Raw genomic sequence first — 19,411 nt, 5'->3', positions numbered from 1 at the left:
ATCTTACTGTGAAACAAGAATAGATTTCTTTTCCCCTCCTCCCTCTCCTCCTCCTCCTCCTCCTTCTCCTCCTCCTCCTCCTTCTCCTCCTCCTCCTCCTCCTCCTCCTCCTCCTCCTCCTCCTCCTCCCCCCCTCTTCCTTCCCCCCTCTTTAGTTTGTCAAGTATGTAGAAATTGTCTTAACATTCTTTTAAATGAGTTATTCTCTGACAGGAACTAGCAGGTAAACAAGATACATTATTTCCCAAGATTTTCATATGATGGTGAACAAGTATATTGCAAAACACAGATCACATTCCAGAGTTGTAACTAGTTCTGGAGGCTTAGTTACACAATTGCCAACTCTGTCCTCTTCTGCAGAGATGTGGTCTTACAGAAAAGTAGTCTGAAGCATGATAGAGGAGCACTTTTAAGCTTTTGGAATTTTTGTTTTCTGTCATATAATATTCCTCAAGCCTTTGACCTTGAGCTGGGCAACAAAGTGTATCCAACTGAGACCTCTGGAATACTGGAAAGCAGTAATAAACTCTACTTCGAGACCACAGCGCAGGGTTGTAACATGGGAACTCAGAAGTCAAGAGTCCCCTTAGAAGCAGGGAATTTTTTTTTTAATTTTTTTTTTTCAACGTTTATTTATTTTTGGGACAGAGAGAGACAGAGCATGAAGGGGGAGGGGCAGAGAGAGAGGGAGACACAGAATCGGAAACAGGCTCCAGGCTCCGAGCCATCAGCCCAGAGCCTGACACGGGGCTCGAACTCATGGACCGCGAGATCATGACCTGGCTGAAGTCGGACGCTTAACCGACTGCGCCACCCAGGCGCCCCAGAAGCAGGGAATTTTTAAAACACAGTAAATAAGAATCACTTATTTTATTAATTTTTATTGAACTTTTTTTGGTTTCATAATTTTGCGATTCAGGTCTTCAGATGATACAAATAATTTTAAAACAAAGATGTTTAATTCTGTCACATATTTTATTCATCTAGAATCTTTCTTCCTTGAAGTCAAACATGGAGCTCATTTTGATTTGTCATAAGGTACTGCTAAATTTTGCCCATTGCGATAAATGAGTCGTCAGTGACTTTTGCATGTCTCCGTTGTCTTGAGGATTTTAATGTATCCTGGACATTTTTTCCCCAAATAAAATAGATATAAGTACACTTTCATGTTAAAATATTTCACGATCTATTTATACTAACATAAGGAGGTTGCCCCAAACCCAGTGGGGAGGGTTATGGGTCGGGAGTACCAGATAGTGGAGGTGAAAGTCATGTGATAGGAGTGTCCTGACTCCAGAGATGTTGTGGATCACAGATCTGGGTAGATTTCTTTCAGGGACATTACCATTTCCCCAGTCTCCCCTGCTGGATAGCTAGAAATCATCTTTTCCTCGGTCATTCCCGGCATCCCAGAAATAGATCCTTACTGATTATTTATTTAGAAAAGTCTCAGGCTTTATCTTTTTCATTCCCTTGGCCAGGGCATCAGTTTTTATTTTTATCAGCATACATCTGGACTCTGATAGCGTTGAGGAGAAACGAACTGATACATTGTGACCGTGCCATTTTATGTGCACTTAATCTTCAACAAACCTGAGAGGCAGGGCCGTTACCCGCACGTCTCAGGTTGTGAAAACTGGACGAGCTCTTACAGGTGTATTCTGTTGCTGAGGAATCTCCTGGCCCTGAGTTTTTCTGCCCCTGTTTGGTACATTCTGTGCCAAAATACCATGATAACCTCCCCAAAATGTAACTCTTGCGTAATCAAACCTATCATTGCTGATGCAGCACTTTACCAATTACTAGGGATTTTTCACGTTTGATTTCATTCTGCACGAAGTACTCCACGAGGTTGGTATTCTGTTACTGCCTTGTCAAGTACCCTGTGATGACTTCTGTTTCCCATGAAACCAGTGATAAGCTCTTAATATTGATGACGTTGCCCATTTGATGCTGTTTGATGCCGTTGTGTCTGATTAAACATCACGCCCCTCGGTATAAACTGGAGTTAACCTGAGCCAGGGGAGCTTCCTTGGGTCCCTCTTCAGGTGTCGTTCTCGTCTCTTCCCAACATCTGCTCACGCACAGCTCTTGTCCGTGTCGCCCTGCTTTTCCCTCACCTCTGTCCTCCCAGTGTGAACTCTGCCAGGGCCTGGGACTCATTTCAGGTCCTGCCTTTTTGAAGGAGCCTTCCCCAATAATTTATGTCTTCCTGTCTGTTTTTTCTTCTTGATCTCTCTCATCAGATATGGTTCCCCTTGAATGGAATTTAAAAGTTTCTCCCCTAACTATAAAAATAATGTATTGCTTCATGTAAAAAGATTATATAGGACACTTGAAAATGAAAAGGTTAACTCCTGGCTTCCCAGGCCCCGTTCATAGAAGTAACCACTGCTACGTGCTCTTACAGCCATTATTTCTGGGCATAAACAAGAACGTGTGTGGGCACACACTCACACACATGCCTGTTTACACACGTGGGAGATAGAGATAGATCTGTCTTATACACAGACACCATCTTACAACTTTCTTTTTTCACTTGACAATGTATCTTGGAAAACTTCCCGCGTTGGTGAGTGGAGGTGATTTCGTTGAAAACATTGCCTTGTGGCCTCAAATTGTTTCATGTCAGATCATTTTATGCATCCACATCTCTCCCTTCGAAACAAGGAAATGGCAACCCCTCCGGAACAGGTGTAATTCCATATTCGTTCTCATGTCCGTTCCTTTGCTCTGTACTCTTTGTGCATTGACTGCATATTTCACTGTGTGTGCCGTGGCAGATTAAGAACGTTTGCCTCCCATAACCCCCAAGGAGTCAGGATCTAGTAGGTAAGACTCTACATTTATACATATAACTGTAACACAGAAAGAAGTTGACAAGTGACACAGATTTCTGTTACTGGAAATACAGCCCGTCACATTACTTGAACAATCCTCTTGCTGAAAACAACCCCAACTATTGAATATGTATAAGAAAACATCCTCAGAGCAGCAAAGGACTGAAAATCAAAGGAAATCTAAGAAACAGTGAGAATCCATGGAGATTTAGAGAACAGAAGCTGCTGTTGCCCTGAAGGCATTTGATGCAGGCTAATTTGAGCTTTGCCTGCCTCATAGGTAGTGAGACTATACAGAAAGCTAGGAAATGATTAACATAAGATTCAGCATGATGATACGGGGGGGGGGGGGGGGGGGGGGGGTGGACGCAGGGGGTTTCTGGGGCACTGAGAATTTTCTGTTTATTGACTTGGTGGGAGCAACCAGAGTAGTTTGGTTTCTAAACAGCATATTTATTTTTTGTACTTTTTAAAATACATGTTATAACTGACAACAAAGAATTAAATGTAGAAGAAGTTATAAAACAATATATATATTACAATCTCACATATGTGTATATATTACATAAATGGGATGTGTAATATATAAATTTTGCATGTTGATATAATATATAAATTTATGTTTATGTATATAAATATGTGTGTTTGGGGCTGCTAAAGCGTATGTGTGCGTGTGTGTGTGTGTGTGTGTGTGTGTGTGTGTGTTTCATATACGTAGAAAAAGATCTGGAAGAGTATTCACCGAACTACTGGGGGCGACCTTGAGAGGTAGAACAGGGGTGGAGAAGTAGAAAGGAAGGAACTTCTATTTCATGCTTCACTGTTGTTAAATTTTTAAAGTAATCATCAGTGTTATTTGGTTTTGTTTTTTTTTTTTTTAATCAGACTTACAGAAAGATGTGGCTTCTGTCTCTGCCCATAAATATAAAAGGACTCCCTCTGCCATGCTTTATATCACTTGGCACAGCACCTTCTTTTTTTTTTTTTTTTTTTTTAAACACACGTATCTTGTTCCTTTGCAAGACTTAAAGGGAACAAGACAATGTTGTGTTTATCTTTATATTTCTTGTACCTTAAAAAGAGAGAAAGGCTGTAGGCATCCAGTGGATACAACATTTCCTTAGAGGCTGTTTTGAATGTTATTTTGTACCTGGCACAGCAGTGGGCATAAAGTTGGCACAGTGAGTACAGGTTGATTTGACTTTAACTGACACTTTGTGGAACCTGTAGGCAAATGTGGAGTCCACCTTGCAGTGCCCCTCTTGATCTCAGAAAGCAGGGAAATGAAAATACTCTCTGAAAATTAATCAAAGAAATGAACATCTAAGAGATTAAAGCCAAGAGCGCCATTGTGATCTTAAGAGATATAAAGACTCCTTGGACAGTAAAATTTGACTATACCCTAATTGAGGGTATTGACATCTTAAAACTGCCCAAACATATAAAATCTTCATCAGATGAGCATTTTCTCTGTCTCTCAAACAGAGAAAAAGAAAACCGATCAATTTAATTGTGGTGATACCCAGCAAAGCACCTTCTGAGCAGTGGCACCTGCCAGGCTGAGGCAAGCATCCAGCCTGCCTGGCAGGTGGGTAACCCTCTTGTAGAGAGCTGCAGAGCCTTATGCCATTTGGTGCTGGAATCCTGTGTAATTAACTCCACTTGCTCTGCTTCCATGCCCACCACGCTTCCCTGCGGTAAATTTTCCTTCCCAAGGAGATAATTCACTATCAGGCTGATGGACATTCAGTACACCTGATTCTTCTGTTGTTCACTGTAAATAATAAAGTCGCCTTCTTCTTCTTTTTTTTTTTAATACATCTGTGTCTTGTGAGTTTTGTTAGCATGAGTCTGCATTCCTGGGTCCAATCCATGAGATCGGGTGTCAGAGTCTGTGAGGCCCCTCAAGGTAAATACTACCTTGAGGGCATCTGTGGGAGCAAACTGCTGGATGTCCCAGGTGATGCGTATCCATGTCGCCATGCCTCATGCTTCCTTCCCGTTCCACACTTCACAAGAATAATTCTTCCCAGAAGTAGTGTATTAAGAACATCTTCATAATGTTCACATTTCACTTAGTACCAAATTAAATGATCTCAGCAAGAGTAGACCCTTTTCTTCTGGGTGAGTATTACTTGTTCGGTTTGGCAGATTTCACCCCTGTACGGAGGGGTGGAATGTATACTGTAGACGCCTCATCATGAGCATCTCTGACAACTCATTTCCAGTTCTGGCTTCTCGGCCTCTTCTGGCTTCACTCTGGCTCTCATCTCATTGTCAACATTGATCCTGGCATCATTCTCAAGTCACACTTCCTAACCTGGGTCTCTCTTGCAGCAGCGAAACCTAAAGAAGATAGAAGACACAATGAGGTCGACAAGATTAAGGATAAGGATTCAAGTAGAGCAGGCAATGGACGAGGTTATAGAATTTTTTTCTTCCGTTCTCATCTTTCTCTCTTTCCTCAGAACAGTCCCAGTAGCATTTGAAAAGGTTTCAGATCCCACACACTGCTCTGGAAACAATACAGCCCAGTTCTCAGTGACATGTTCAGCTCATCTATGAATATAACGGAACTTAGACCAGATTTCAATAAATCATTAGCCGCAATTTCTTGCTAAGAAGGATATCAGGGCAAAACCCGTTACAACTCTGAAGTGAGTCCCGGAGGTTTGTTTTTTTGTTTGTTTTTTTAAGTGAATATGGCATCAAATAATACACTGTCGGGTGGGACTTTACTAAATTATAATTTTTCCCCTTTCTTCTCTACTTCCCCTTTCACCCCGGCTTCCAGCCAGAATAACCGATCACTAAGTTTCCCCATAAATGTATCAGGAATTTACCCAGAGCAATCCTCACTTGTCACTATTATTTAAAGTAATACATTTTTGTGAGTAGATTAAAACCTCACAAAAAGCCCAGATAGAATAGTTGAATATAGAATCTTAAAGGGATGTTTTACAAACTTGGTTTTGAAAAACTATTTTTGTAACATTCACAATTTTGTCCATTTACACAATTGGAGTTCTGCAGCAGAATTAGGCACTAGTGGATTAATAGTATGTATAATAAATTCATGAGGCTCCCATCTGTGTGCATCACGAGAGCTGTTCTTGTGTGTTGTTAAGTGATCCCGGGGCTGAATTGCTAGACAGGTAGTGTGGACCATTCCTGATTACCTAGATGCTAATTAACCGGTCAAGAGAATTCGCCAGGCCTTTGGACCCAATTCACCAAACGGGCTTTCATTTCCTTTGGATGAAAGATGCTGCTAATGAGGACAGGGTCCAGTTTCCATCTGTTGTAAGTGAGGTTTGTTTCACACCTAGAGACATCTTAGATGTAAGATCAGTAACCACCCTGCGGACTCTGCAGTGGTGGAAGTTAGGCCAGCTGGCATTGAAACACAAAGTAATCAAGCCTGTCACCACTCCGAACCACCTGTCCTACCTTTGTGGATTAGTAACATCTCAGACCGAGGTTAACATTTTCTAAAGCAAACCAGGCAGTATGCTGATATGAAAACTTACCAAAAAAAGAAAGAGCATGTTCCCTTTCTTTATTAAATGTTTAATTAATTCAGGGGATTATGCACATGGTCAGCATTTATTAAGAAAAAAGGAAACCCTAGAACTTTCAAAACTGCCTGTGTTTTTCAGAACTTACATACATTTTAGCATTTGACCAAAGTGCCTGATACGTTGTCAAGATTCCTGCAATTCGGGAAGTACGTAAACTGTACTATGAGTGGAGGCGTAGAGTGAGCCAGGGAAAGAGGGTCACCTGGGATGTGATGAGGGTTTGACCTCCCCCTCTTCCTGCACCTCCCTTGTCATAAGCCTCGCCCACTGCCTTCCTCTTCCTTTTCTCTTGCCTTTTGTTGAAGGTCAGAGTCTAGATAGGGAAGTCACCGGCCAGAACTGAAAAGACCAACTTCCCTGAAGTTGAGCAGCATCATGGCAAGCTGAAGTTTTCAGTTTTCAAAATTATACGGATCTCTTCAGACTTTGATACCCTTTGCATGGAAACCACCCTTTCACACACTGCATGAGGACCCCGTGTAAAATTGTCACGGAGACAGAAGTTCCTTTTTTCTCTCTGTTCTGCCTCAGTTCTTTGGTGGCATCTGTTTTTCTTCAGGGATTGCAGCCCTCGACTCTCTGACCTTGTCCCTTTTCAGGAAAAGGTTTACCTTAAGGCTGGGTAGCGTTAGGGGAATCCCTGTGTGTATATGTGTGTTATATGTATGTATCTACATTTTGGTTTTGCTAGTTTGTAATACACTTCAGAATAGTCCTTTCTAATCAAGCATTTATTAAATTTTTAGGATTATTGACTGTTTAGACAGTCTAAAAATTACCCTCAACAAATGTATATACACATAAAATGTTGGGTACAAGTCTGTGATGTTCATGCACTGTTAATGCCTGTTTACAGATCTCCTCTGATTCAGAACCCCTCTCCAATGATAGAATTCCAAAGTTGTCTGCTTGCATGGTCACTTGTGGTATATGAAAATGTATTCATTCACCAGATGCCCATCAAATGCCTACTCTCTGCCGGGAACCATGCAGGGCACTGAAATACAGTGTAAAGGACAGTGGCCCACCCATCAAAATTTCCACCGTAATTGACGAGGTAGACAAGAAACAGACAATTACAACACAGAATTGATGCAGTTGTAGGGGAAATATAGACTGTTTGGGGGAGCACATCAGACAAGTGTTTAATTCAGCTTTGGTACCTCAAGAAGTTCTCCTTACAATGACCCTGGAGTTATTCTCCCAAGTAGTAGGAATGCTATGTACAAAGTCAAGGGCATTAGACACTCGTGGGTCATGTTGAGAAATTCAGATTTGATTTTAAAAGGACTTAGTGGAGGGATGATAAGAACTGACCTGTGAGGAAGATAAGAGACTGTGGCGTGGAAAATGGGTTGGGACAAGCAGGACGGGAGGCTGGCAGACTCAGCAGTCAACGAAGCAGACAGTAATAGTGATTTTAACTAAAGTGCCGACTATGGATGAAAAGAAGGGGATGAGTGGGAAGAAAATGAATTGGAAACCATAGGACTTAGCGATTGATTGAATTCATTGCTTCAACAAATACTTGTTGTGCTATGTATTAGGCACTCTTTGTTGTTGTTGTTGTTGTTGTTGTTGTTGTTGTTGTTATTTTTTTTTGCTGGCCACTCCTGAGCCCTTTGATGTGAGAATTCATGATTCCCTATTTAGCTCAGGTTGTGGGGAATGTGTGAAGTTTAATAGATAAGCTCAGGTTACCATCTCGAACCAGAAGTGTATCTGGCGCATCCTGATGAATGGTAGCAAACTAGATGAGGCACCATTTCCGTCCTCATGTCCAGCGGCAATGACGTGCAGGCTTCCGGAGTGGACAGCTCAGCAGATGATGGTGCTGGTCACCAGAGATGGAACAGATGTGTCTCAGGTTCTGGGCAGGAGAAGTGTTTCTTCAAGCTATAAATGCCGCTCCTGAGATTTCAGGATATCCCTGTAGCTGAGAGTCAACATGCTTAATGACATGTTGCTGATGGGAGAAAGTTTCTACATAAACGGTATTCAGGGTGGGGCTTGAGAATCACTGATAGAGACGATAGTTGGAGCCAGGAGGAGTATGTAGACGGAGAGGAGAGGAGGGCTGAGGGTTGGACCAGGCAAAGCCATGGAGAAAGAAAAGGAATCTGATGAGAAAGCCAAAGAGTATAAAGAACATGATGCCTGTTCCAAGGTGGAGCCTGGGGAACAGAAGGGAGGAATGGCAGTGTGGCAGCAACAGTCAGCTTCAGGATGGTTGTGGGTAGGCTTCTGGTTCAAGAGGGTAGCCTGAGCTTACATGTTAAACTTCACGCTTTCAGACTCCACTTTGGCTGAAGGGAATCGTGAATCTTCACATCAAAGGGCTCAGAGGTGGCTGGCAAAAAATAATGAAGATATTTTATGCTATATGAATTCTATCTCAGTAAAGCAGTTATTAACAAAAAGAATAATGATGAAAAATCCTCTTTTAAATGTATTCTGACATAATTGTTATACTTAAAAAAGGAATAAACTGTAAGCATCCCGATGTGTGGGGATGGGATAGGGTGGGGTGAAGGAGAAGATGTCCACAAAAGGAGAATAAATTTGTACCCAGTCACCTACCAACTTTGTGTGAGGAAAGCGATGGCGCATCACATTAGACATTAGCGGGAGAGTGCTGTTATTCCGATTCAACAGCCAGCTGGGGCGTCATTGCTTTCATTGAAAGGGCACAAAAAGATCATCTTTGACATTGAACGACTTGCAAAACATCCCACTTGTGTACTTGTCCTGAAAAACAAACCAAAATGCAAAGACGTGCTAGAGCCAAGCAAGTAATTAGAATAAATTAAACTCAATGAAGGGAAGAATCGTAATAGAATTTTTCTTAAGTGGTATGGAATTAACTATGAATAACAGTTATCCATTAAGTAGTAAGCCATCGTTATGCTAATGATAAAGGATCCCTCAAAAAATGAATGTAGCAGACTAATAATAACAGGGACCTACGATTATAAAAATGCTTCGACAGTTTGGCAGGCAGAAGGAAGATATAGGAGTGCGAAGAGACTCCATGCTATCTTACTATTGGCTTCTGTAAAGAAATAAGAAATGAGAGAAATGGAGAAAGCTGTGAGTGAAGCAGGGCTAGCATAGAAATGGGATGGAAAGTTTCTTGATTGGCCAAGAGTTGGGGGAGACCTTTTAATATGGCTAAGGGACTGGGAGAGTGGTAAGGAGAAAACAATTTGGAGGCATTAAAAAGCAGAGTATAGTTTAAATTGAAACTGAACATATTCATTACTGCACAATATAACTACCCTACTCTGTTAAAAGACAAGTATTCAAATTGAGTTTTTTAAAAATCCAACCATAATGTGATCCAGAGTCACAGGTTAAAAAAAAAAAAAAAAAAAAAAAAAAAAAAAAGTATATAACCACAGATGCAGAGGGAATTTTTTTAAAAAACAATATTTGAAAAGAATAATATTTTTAACCCTATGACCATAAATTCAATCTGTAAAATGAATGACCAAAAATAAATTCTTCAAAAATTGACTCTAAATGGCTAAAATGGGCAAAAATCAGACTAAAAGAAAGGTTCCTCCTCAAAAATGCAAATTCTAGACCTATTTGTCAGTCATTTCTGTCAGATCTGAAAAGAACAGGTATTTCCTGTGCTTTCTAATGCTACTTCAAAGCACAGAAAAATATGGAAAACTTCCCTGTTTGTTTTATGAAACTAGAATGGCTATGACCAAATTCTGTGTTTTGTTTTGGTTTTTTTTTTTTTTTTTTTTTTCTTTTTTCTCCAGAATTACGAACACTGTCACTTAAAACCAAGTGTTTGAAGTCTTCGGTCTGATACTAGCAAATGAAAACCACCAGCTCACTGAAAGAAATAGTAACAGTGATCAGTTCAGATTTGTTTCGATAATGTAGCATTTGCTTGTCCTTAGAAATCAGTAAGGTGGTAATCACACTGAGGGGTCAAAAGAGGAGAGCCTTGGGGCGCCTGAATGGTTCAGTCCGTTGAGCATGTGACTCTTGATTTTGGCTCACATCATGATCTCAGGGTCCTTAGAGTGAGCCCCACCTGGGGGTGGAGCCTGCTTCAGATTCTCTGTCTCTCTCCCTCTGCCCTTCTCCCCTGTTTGCACGCTCTGTTTCTCCCTAAAAACAAAAATAATAGTAATTAATAAAATTAAAACGGGGTGAAAGCCTTTTGTCTTCCTCTCATCCAAGCAGTACTCTGGTGATCCAACGATGAACCCAAGTAACCAGCTCCCTTTCTTTGTGAAACTTAGTTCCAGTAGGAGAACAACAATAAATAGACAACTGTTGTAATAAGCACACGTAAGATTTGGCTGTGTGATTGATTTCAAGTCAGTGGGGGAAAGTTGGCTTACCCACGAAAAATCTTTGGAACCATTGGCTAATGTTTCAATAACCCTGTTTTAAATCCCAAGTTTATACTTTACATTAAAATACATTCCAGATGAATTGAAGAGTTTAATGTTAAAAATTGAAACCAAACTGTGGAAAGAAATAAACAGTGATTATTTATGCTACGTTATGTCCTGTTAGACCTTTTTAGTCATGTCAGAAGTAAAAGTGCTTAGGAAGACTTATAACCTGAAGGATAATGTTGCATTGCTTCTGAGACAATAAGGGCAAAAACAGCTACTTTAAACTCGCGAACATTCAACGAAGCATAACATGTTTGCAAGCTTTATTTGGAGGTTTTTATCTGAAAAGAACCGAAATATCCAGGGGGTAAACGCAACATCATTACTTGATCCGTAAGTCCAGCTGTACCAATAAGACTAACTTTCTCAAGTGCTTGGTACTTGCCAGGCATTGTTCTGATGCTTTACATGTATTGCCTCACGTAGTACTCAAAACAGTCGTTTGAAGTAGTTACATGTAGTACTTTACGTATTTTCCAGGTAAAGCTCAGAGGCACAGAAAGGTCTCAAGCTTGCCCTAGGGCGCCCAGCTAATCACTGGAGGAGCCGGGATTCAAACCCAATCTGGTGCCAGAGTTTGCTTTCCTAATATCCCTTAAGCTGTACCAAACATGTCTCTTAATTGTCTGACTTACTAAAGTTCTCAAAAAACAGATTTCTGATGATGAATCCAGGTAGGGGAAAAATTTAATCTGTCTGAAGAGTAAATTTGGGTGAGAGCTTCCCAGTTTGCAGCTAAAGATCCTCTGGGAGCCTTTGAGGGATCCTTTTGTCACCTACGTCCAATCTTTGCCAGAAGATCTCTGGCGAGTGTTTGGAATTCAAGTTTCAGTTGCCAAACTAACTTCCAGAAAAATCACTCTGAAGAATTTTTGTGTAAAAGATTTCCCCTGTTTACCCCAAAACAAAGGAGTGGACTTTGAATGTCACGCCTTTCATCAAAATACATTTGCAAGGCTGTTTTTTGTTTTGTTTTGTTTTTTTCCATTTGTGACTATGAAAGCAAGAGCAGTGTGCTTAGCATGGCCCACATTTAGTTCTCTTTTCCATGCCACTGAGGCTGGGAGGCAGAAGATTCCAGCAAGCAAGAACAGTCAAGGCTTACATTCTTTTTAAGCAAATGTTTCCCCCCAAATCTGCCATTATTTTAATATTTTAAGCTTAGGATTTGTAAGCTTATTCAAAGGTGGCATGGACTTTAAAAGCATTGCGAAACGCTTTTATAGGTTTGCTTATTGGTATGGAAGTGTTAAGGTGTTCACAAGATGTTTTTCAAAAACAGCTTGCCTTTCTGTATCCTCCCAGATTTTTCTAGCCCTGTTACTTTTCTGAAAAGGCCTGAAATGCTGTTGCCATCTCATGATACCAGTGAATTTCAGTGTAGCCTTCTATTTTTCAAAGTATGTTTAGTGTATCTCTATTAATAAGAAATGTGGAAATGCTTGTAGCGTAAAAAGTCCGTGATTTCCTTATTGTAATAAGTGTAAACACTTACTAATGAAAAGTAACCCACTTTTACTTTTTTCACTCGTATTCTCTCAAAGTCAGGTTTGTCTGAAGTTGTTATAGCTATAATTTCTTATAATTCTCACTTATTTTTGTCAGGTCTCTTCCAGCCATTTATTAGTTTTCATATTTTAAATTTATCTGAATCCTGATCTTTAAATGAGATTTACGCTCACAGCTGATAATAATGTTGATGATCACATTAATGTTAGCATACATACATAGCCTAAATGTCTATCTATATTACAATAAAACAGCATGTGCAACATCTCATTTTTATAAAATAGGATAAATGTATGATAAGCCATCTGGAAAAGAAGCTAAAAGGAAATATACACAACTATTGATGGTGGGATTACCAGTGATTTAAATATTTATTTGTATGTATATCAAAGTTTTGATAGCAAAAATGTGTTATTTCCATAATTTAAAAGTGCAAATAATTAACAGTGGAGTAAGATAGCTACAGGACAGAATAGACAAATGTCAATAGGTATCTTATTCACCAGCCATACCCTTAGAAAGTGTGATGGGGGGGAAGGACAAAATAAATAAGCAAATAATATTATCCTCATTAGTAACATAATACATAAAATGCCCAGAAATGAATTTAAGAAATATGTACATCTTTTCAAAAAGAAAATAAATCTTTCTGAGGTACTTGACACAGTGGAGAATTCTATTATGGGCTCCAGCGGGAAGACCACAATTTTTAAATGGGAGAGGCTTGAATGTGTTTAAATGCCCATGCAAAGAGAAGAAAATTCAATTTTTCACACGATGGAAAGAATGATAGTTCTTTAAGAAGAATCGGTAACATTTGGTGCCTGCGTAGATGTGGAGCTCAAGGAAGTACTAAGGGACAGTGATTCCAAATTCCCAACTTAAGCTCTTGGACAAAAAAGGATCTCACTAATAACAGCAATAAAAGAACCATTTATTGAGAACCTGTTTGTATTAGACACTATAACAGTTACTTTCATAAATTAGCTGATTACAGCTTCACCATCTGAAAGTTATTCTTATTAACCCCACTTTTTAAATAAAGTGGGGTTTTATTCACTTTCCACTTTAATCTGTTCTAGGAGGTTTTTCAATTTCTCAGATGTTATACTGGGCGAGGGTAGCTGCATAAACATTGGGTAGGTAGTGCAGATTATGTTATAAATATACCTTTTAGTTTGTCTCGTAAAAGCAGCATTCCGTCCGACTTATCTTTATTATGGAATTGCCAAATTAATGTGCCCCTTCCTCCAGATTGTTTAAAATGAAGTCAGATAGGCAGTCTAATTTACAAGGTAATTGCATGTAGGAAATTACATTTCCTAAATGTTCTGCCACACGAGAAGAATTCCAAGAAAAAAAAGTTCATTCTTTTGGGGAAAACTCATTTTGCTTTCTTCATAAAATGCTATGATGTATTCAGTTAATTGACAAATCCCACCAATTTTTTTTTTTTTTTTTTAAATAGATTACCTAGTGTTTTGGAAGCTCCTCAGAAAGCCTAGAAGAGATTGAATATTTTCAGGTCTGTTTAAGTGTGTGCTTCTAAAGCTATCATGAGGTGTCTGTCTGAATTCAGCAAACTCATTTATTATTAGTTTTTTATTTAGTCAAGATTTACTTTTGGAATTAGGCTTGCAGTCTGATCCTCACTGATGTCACATTATTTCATTTCCTTTGACTTTAATAATTACATTTAATGATTCAAAGTCAGATACCTCTGTTGTTTGTGTGATTCAGTCATGTTTAAAGATGTCTAATAACTGAATAACTGAGGTCTTATGCATTCTTTCATATTCTGTTTAATGGCTAGATGCATGTCAATGCGTAGTATTTGAGTCATCACTGTGCCACAGAATATATTACCAAGACATACAGTGCATCATCAAGTAATCAAATTACAACTATAGCTGTAAACAGGACCCAATTTGCAAAAGTAAATAGTGTTCCCTTTAAAAGAAAGAAAATTTAACGATACTCATCATGCAGGTTCTTGGGTTTAATTAGCTCTGGCGTGCTAAAAGAAAACAAAAAAGCTGAGCAAGTAAATAGGATGCACTTCCCATATGTCACAAATTCTGAATCATTGCTATTTTTTTGTGTAACTGACCCACAAAGATTCTTTGCTCTGTTTTTTTCTCTGTGTGCCTCAAGTTTTGAGTTTGTTTTTGTGTTTTGTTTGGCAAAATGAAGGACTATAATCTGATTAGCTCATAAAGCCCTCCCATTCTTAAACTACTATAAGACTTTAAGTCTCATTTCCTTTGGGCCTTCATCCTTTTGCTTAATTGATGGGGCCGACTTGTCTGGAATAGAATCTCCGTGGTGCAAATGACTGACTGCGACTGTGAAGTTCTGTGTAGGCAGTTTGGTCCAGGAATGAACCCATTCGCTGAGCAGGTCCATGCCATGTCTGTGACTCCATGACTCACACAGTCCAGTAGGGGAATGTGATGCTTTTAAAACATGGCTCCCAAAGCTCCTGGCCACTCCTCCCATCGGTTGATGGGGGGGGCTGTGCCCTCTCCCCTTGAATCTGCGCTCTGTGCCTGCCCAACAGGAGACGGTGGCAGAAGGTTTGTTCAGTTTCTGGGCCTAGGCCTTAAGCAACTATCAGCTTCCACTTCCTGTCTCTTGAGACACTCACTCTTGGAACTTTGCTACCATGCCGTGAAGAAGCCTAAACTGCCCTGTGGAAAGACCTTGGCAGAGAGGAACTAGCAGCCAGCACCTGCTCGTCAGCACAGTGAGTGAGTCATCTTGGAAGTAGATTTGCCAGCCCTGGGAGAGCTGCACCAGCTGACACTGTGTGGAGCAGAGACAAGCCATGCGCACGGAGCCCTGCCCAGATTGCAGATTCCTGAACAGAAATAAGCGACTGTTGTGTCAGGTCCCCAGGTTTTGTTGGTGGAGCAAGGTGGTCGTCACACAAACAAGCAATTTTGAAGCAGCGTAGAGTTACAACGGCAGCAGTATGTACGGGGCATCCCCAGAACACCGCCGAGAGACGGGTAATCCTTCTGCATTAAGGAAGACTTCCTCAATGAGAGCACAAGTGAATGGAGTCCTGAGGAAGAGTTAGCCAGGTGGGGGGCTGGGGGGGACGGAGGGTGAGGTGCTCTGGGCAGAAGGGACAACCGTGTGATCAGAAGCAGAGGCGCGAAGTGGCGTGATGGACGTGAGGAATTAGGGGCCCTTAGGGGTTGCTGGAGCATAACGTCGGAGATGGGAAGCACCGATTGATGTAGCCCGAGAGATTAGCAGAGTCTGAGTCCTGGAGGTCCTTGTACGCTAAGTGAAGGCATATCGTGTTCAGTCGGTCTGGTGGTGGTGGTATTGCCTCAGGTAGTGTTGGAGGGAGCCATCTGGTCACATTGGTGTTTTAGATGGATCCTTCTGTGGAACTGTAGGCCAAGTGGACTTTGAGGGTACGAACCCTTCCTAGGGTTAGGCGACCACTGCAGTGGTTCAGGCAAGGACAATGACACTGCGTTAACAGTGCAGTGATGGGGAGGAGCGAAAGAAAACACATTCAAAAAATATTTAGGGGGTTCAGAAAGAAAGTATGAGGTAAGAAGATAATGTTTAGTAACTAACTGGGGGAGAAAGGACAAAGTGAAGGAAGACTTTCCGGTTTCTAAGTTGGGTGACCGGCTGGATGCAGGTGCCACTAGAAGGGGGCAACGGAAAATTTAAAGCAAAGTCAAAAACTAGAGGAGATTTAAGCTACAAATAAAGATTTGGGACAGATACTGTCATAGAGTTGACAGTTGGAATTATTGTTGAATGAGCTCACTCAGGAGAAGAATGAGAAAGAGAATGGAAGATAAAACCCTGAGAGTAGTACCCTGACATTTAAAAGGTGGTCAAAGGCACGGGGTGGGTGGGGGGGTGCTTGGGTGGCTCAGTCGGTCGAGTGTCCAGCTCAGGTCACGATCTCGTGGTTTGTGAGTTCGAGCCCCACGTCGGGCTCTGCACTGACAATGTGGAGCCTGCTTGGGATTCTGTCTCCCTCTCCCTCTCTCTCTCTGCCTCTCTCTCAAAATAAATAAATATTACAAATAATAAATAAATAAATAAAAGGTGGTCAAAGGAGCTCATAAAAGATTTGGAAAAGAACGATACGAGAAGTTCCAGGAGAACGGAGGAGTTGTCACAGTAACCAGATAAGTCGTTTCAGGTAGGCAGTAAATCTTTTGTGTCAAATGTAAGCAACCAGTCCAGTAAGCTCTAGGGATAGATGAGAACGCATTTCTGACTTTCGCCAGGCTGAATAAATGGGTGAGTGAATGGGAAGTTGGAAAGTAGACGCCGGTCATGTAGCCAAGGGAATAGAGACCCACTGGAGAAGAACACAGGGCATGAGGAGGTGTGGTAGTGATGGTGGTGGCTTGGGGGCGGCGGGATGGAAAATGTAAATGCTTTTATGAGCCGAGGAATTGAGGCTAGTGAAAGGAAGTGGTTGGAGAGAGAAGAGTAAGAAGATGTGATTCATGCAGTAACATCTGCCTGGAGACAGAAGGGCATAGGATCGAGGGCAGTCCTTTGAGATTGGAGGAATACAGGAAGGGTGGGTATAGATGGATGTAAGTTTATAGGAGGAGGACGGGAAAGTGAAGATCAGAGTTGATGGACTTTATTTTTCTCTGTGAAATAGACAAGTTTGTGCACCAAGAGAAGGGAGCAAAGCGGGATTAATAGCTGCATGGAAGAGAGGGACTTGTTTTAGAGTAACGTTTTAAAGAAGTGCAAGCAAGGACTGGCTAGCAGTAGGCGAGCGGGATGGCAGGAGACCCTGAAGGCCCCCACGATGTTGGAAATGATAGTTTTGTACCAGCAACCGTCTGCATGGTTGATTTTATCCAAGGGAATGCCCTCATCTCCAACCCACTCCTCCCCCCCCCCTTAACTGGCCCCTTTGGCTGCAGAAGTGGGGAAAATGTGCAGTCTCGACCATGATCTTCAGTTTCCACAGAGAAGGAAGCAGAGCCTCCAGGAAGAACGGCGTTTTGTTTACAGCAGGGCGATAGAGCACTCTGGGTAAAGCTGGGGAATGATTTGCTTTGTTTTGGTTTTTTTTGTTTTTTTTTTAATAATGACCTCAGGATTCCCAAAGGCAAAATAGAAAAGATCTGGAAAGGAATCAAGAATGAGAAAAGCCACAGATGAGAAAATGCCAAAGAGTAAGACGTTGGGGTAAAGGAGAGAGGTTGGGGGCATGGGGTGGTAATGGGACTTCCTTTTATTCGGTGGCCAGAGGTGACACACGGAAGGGAATTATTTGGAAGAGAATACCTGACGTATCTTTTGTGCAAGGCATTGTGGGGATACGCCTGACCAATGGCCCCCAGCGGCTTCTGGCTTTCTCACAGAGCTTTGTAAAGAGGAAGTGAGAGTCCTGCACCAGTCGGGACGGATTCCTGATGTTCAGAGCAACGATGTGGACCCTGGTTGAGTTGGGGGCTCCCTCTGGGCAAGGGCAGCCACTGGCCTTGCAGCGGGGTACCAAGGACCTTGTTTGGGTCTCCCCAGAATCATAGAACAGCCATATTTTCATCCCTTGTTGCTCTCCTCCTCCCACAAATTTAACAGTGATAATCCTCATGAAAATAGGGCTTATCTTAATGCAAGCTTTATAGTTTATAAATTGATGCTTTCAACAACCCTGAGAGAAGGACAGGGTAGATAATGTTAGTGAATCTCTGGGGTTAAGGTCATACTGCTAGTAAGCGGCTAAAATAAAAATAGAAATCAGATCTTGTAACTTTTCACTTTTTTCAGCTACGCCACACTGTAGTCTGGGAGCCGAAGCTAAACGGGGCTCATCTAAACCAACCTCCCCTTTTACAGATGAAGCAGCTGAGGCAGCAGCCTGGTAAAGTGGAAAGAACCCAGATACCGCAGGTTGGGTGTTCTGGGAAGCCGATTCTGAGTTGGAGGTTGAGATGCAGAAGTTTGCTAGGGAGTGATCTTGGGATCAACACCTGGGGAAGGGAAGGGAAGGGAGGAGGATTGGGCAGAGAGAGAAGTCAAGCTGATGATACAATCTCAGCAGAAGCGTCAGCAGACCCTGCAGGGAGTTCTGAAGGTGGATGACCCTTCAGAGCTGTTCCTGACTTGGGAAAATAAAGCCAGGCCCTTATACCTCTTTGAGCAGCCGTCAGATGCCAGTCAACTCTCGGAAGGGGCATGGTCTTGAGTAAGGTGACTGTGTGTGTGTGTGTGTGTGTGTGTGTGTGTGTGTGTGTGTGTGTGTGTGTGTTGATGTTTGTTTATTTTGAGAGAGCGCGCTAGCAGGGGAGGGACAGAGGGCAAAGGAGAGAATCCCAAGCAGGCCCCACACCTTCAGCACAGAGCCAGTTGTGGGGCTCGACCCCACAACCTGTGAGATATGACCTGAGCCGAAATCAAGAGTCGGATGCTCAACCAACTGAGCCACCCAGACATCCCAAGGAACTCTCTTTTAACTAAAGTGGTCTCCAAAGGGGGCTGGGAGCAGAGGACTTGCCGGCCACAGCCCTCCGGCTGTTTTCATTCCTGAGGAGCATCTGGAAGGCGCCTCACAACGTCCACCATGGTGGACTCAGGTTGTCTAGACATGGGCTCAAATCCTGGCCCCGCCACCTCCTAGCCACTCAGTGGCTAGTCACTAGTAAGCTAGTTATGTTAGGCAGGTTCTGGGTGAGGATTCTTTAAGCCTCAGGATCCTCTACTTTCAAATAGGAAGAATGAAGTGAGAACTAAGCCTTGGCTTCCTTACTTGTGAAATAGAAAGAATACTTGTACCATCCTTAGGGGAAGGGGAAGAGGATCTGGTGAGATCATATCCCAGAGTACCCATCGCTTTTAGAAAATTCATTGTTCTCTCTGTCAAAATAAAAAAAAACATTAAAAATTTTTTTGAAAGGGGTGCCTGGGTGGTTCAGTCAGTTGAGCATCTGACTTCGGCTCAGGTCATGATCTCTCAGCTTGTGGGTTCGAGTCCCGCATCGGGCTGTGTGCTGACAGCTTAGAACGTGGAGCCTGCTTTGGATTCTGTGTCTCCCTCTCTCTC

The 19,411-nt window shown here is 41.8% G+C and overlaps 1 protein-coding gene across 2 annotated transcripts in view; it reads left to right on the top strand.

Moving 5' to 3' along the window:
- Positions 1-19,411, top strand: part of NSMCE2 (NSE2 SUMO ligase component of SMC5/6 complex) — a 217,202-nt gene that overhangs the window by 104,140 nt on the left and 93,651 nt on the right. The window contains exon 5 of one of the 2 annotated variants that reach the window (XM_086695873.1): positions 5,178-5,261. The exons of the other annotated variant lie outside the window; for it this stretch is intronic. Coding sequence (XP_086551999.1) covers positions 5,178-5,261 — 84 coding nt within the window. The remainder of the gene's footprint in view (positions 1-5,177; positions 5,262-19,411) is intronic. 2 annotated transcript variants of the gene reach the window in all.

This window comes from Puma concolor, chromosome F2 (genome assembly GCF_028749965.1).
Source record: "Puma concolor isolate L17-30 chromosome F2, mPumCon1.1.hap2, whole genome shotgun sequence".
In the NCBI taxonomy this organism is placed as follows: Eukaryota; Metazoa; Chordata; class Mammalia; order Carnivora; family Felidae; genus Puma; species Puma concolor.
This window is presented reverse-complemented; position numbering and strand designations above follow the sequence as displayed.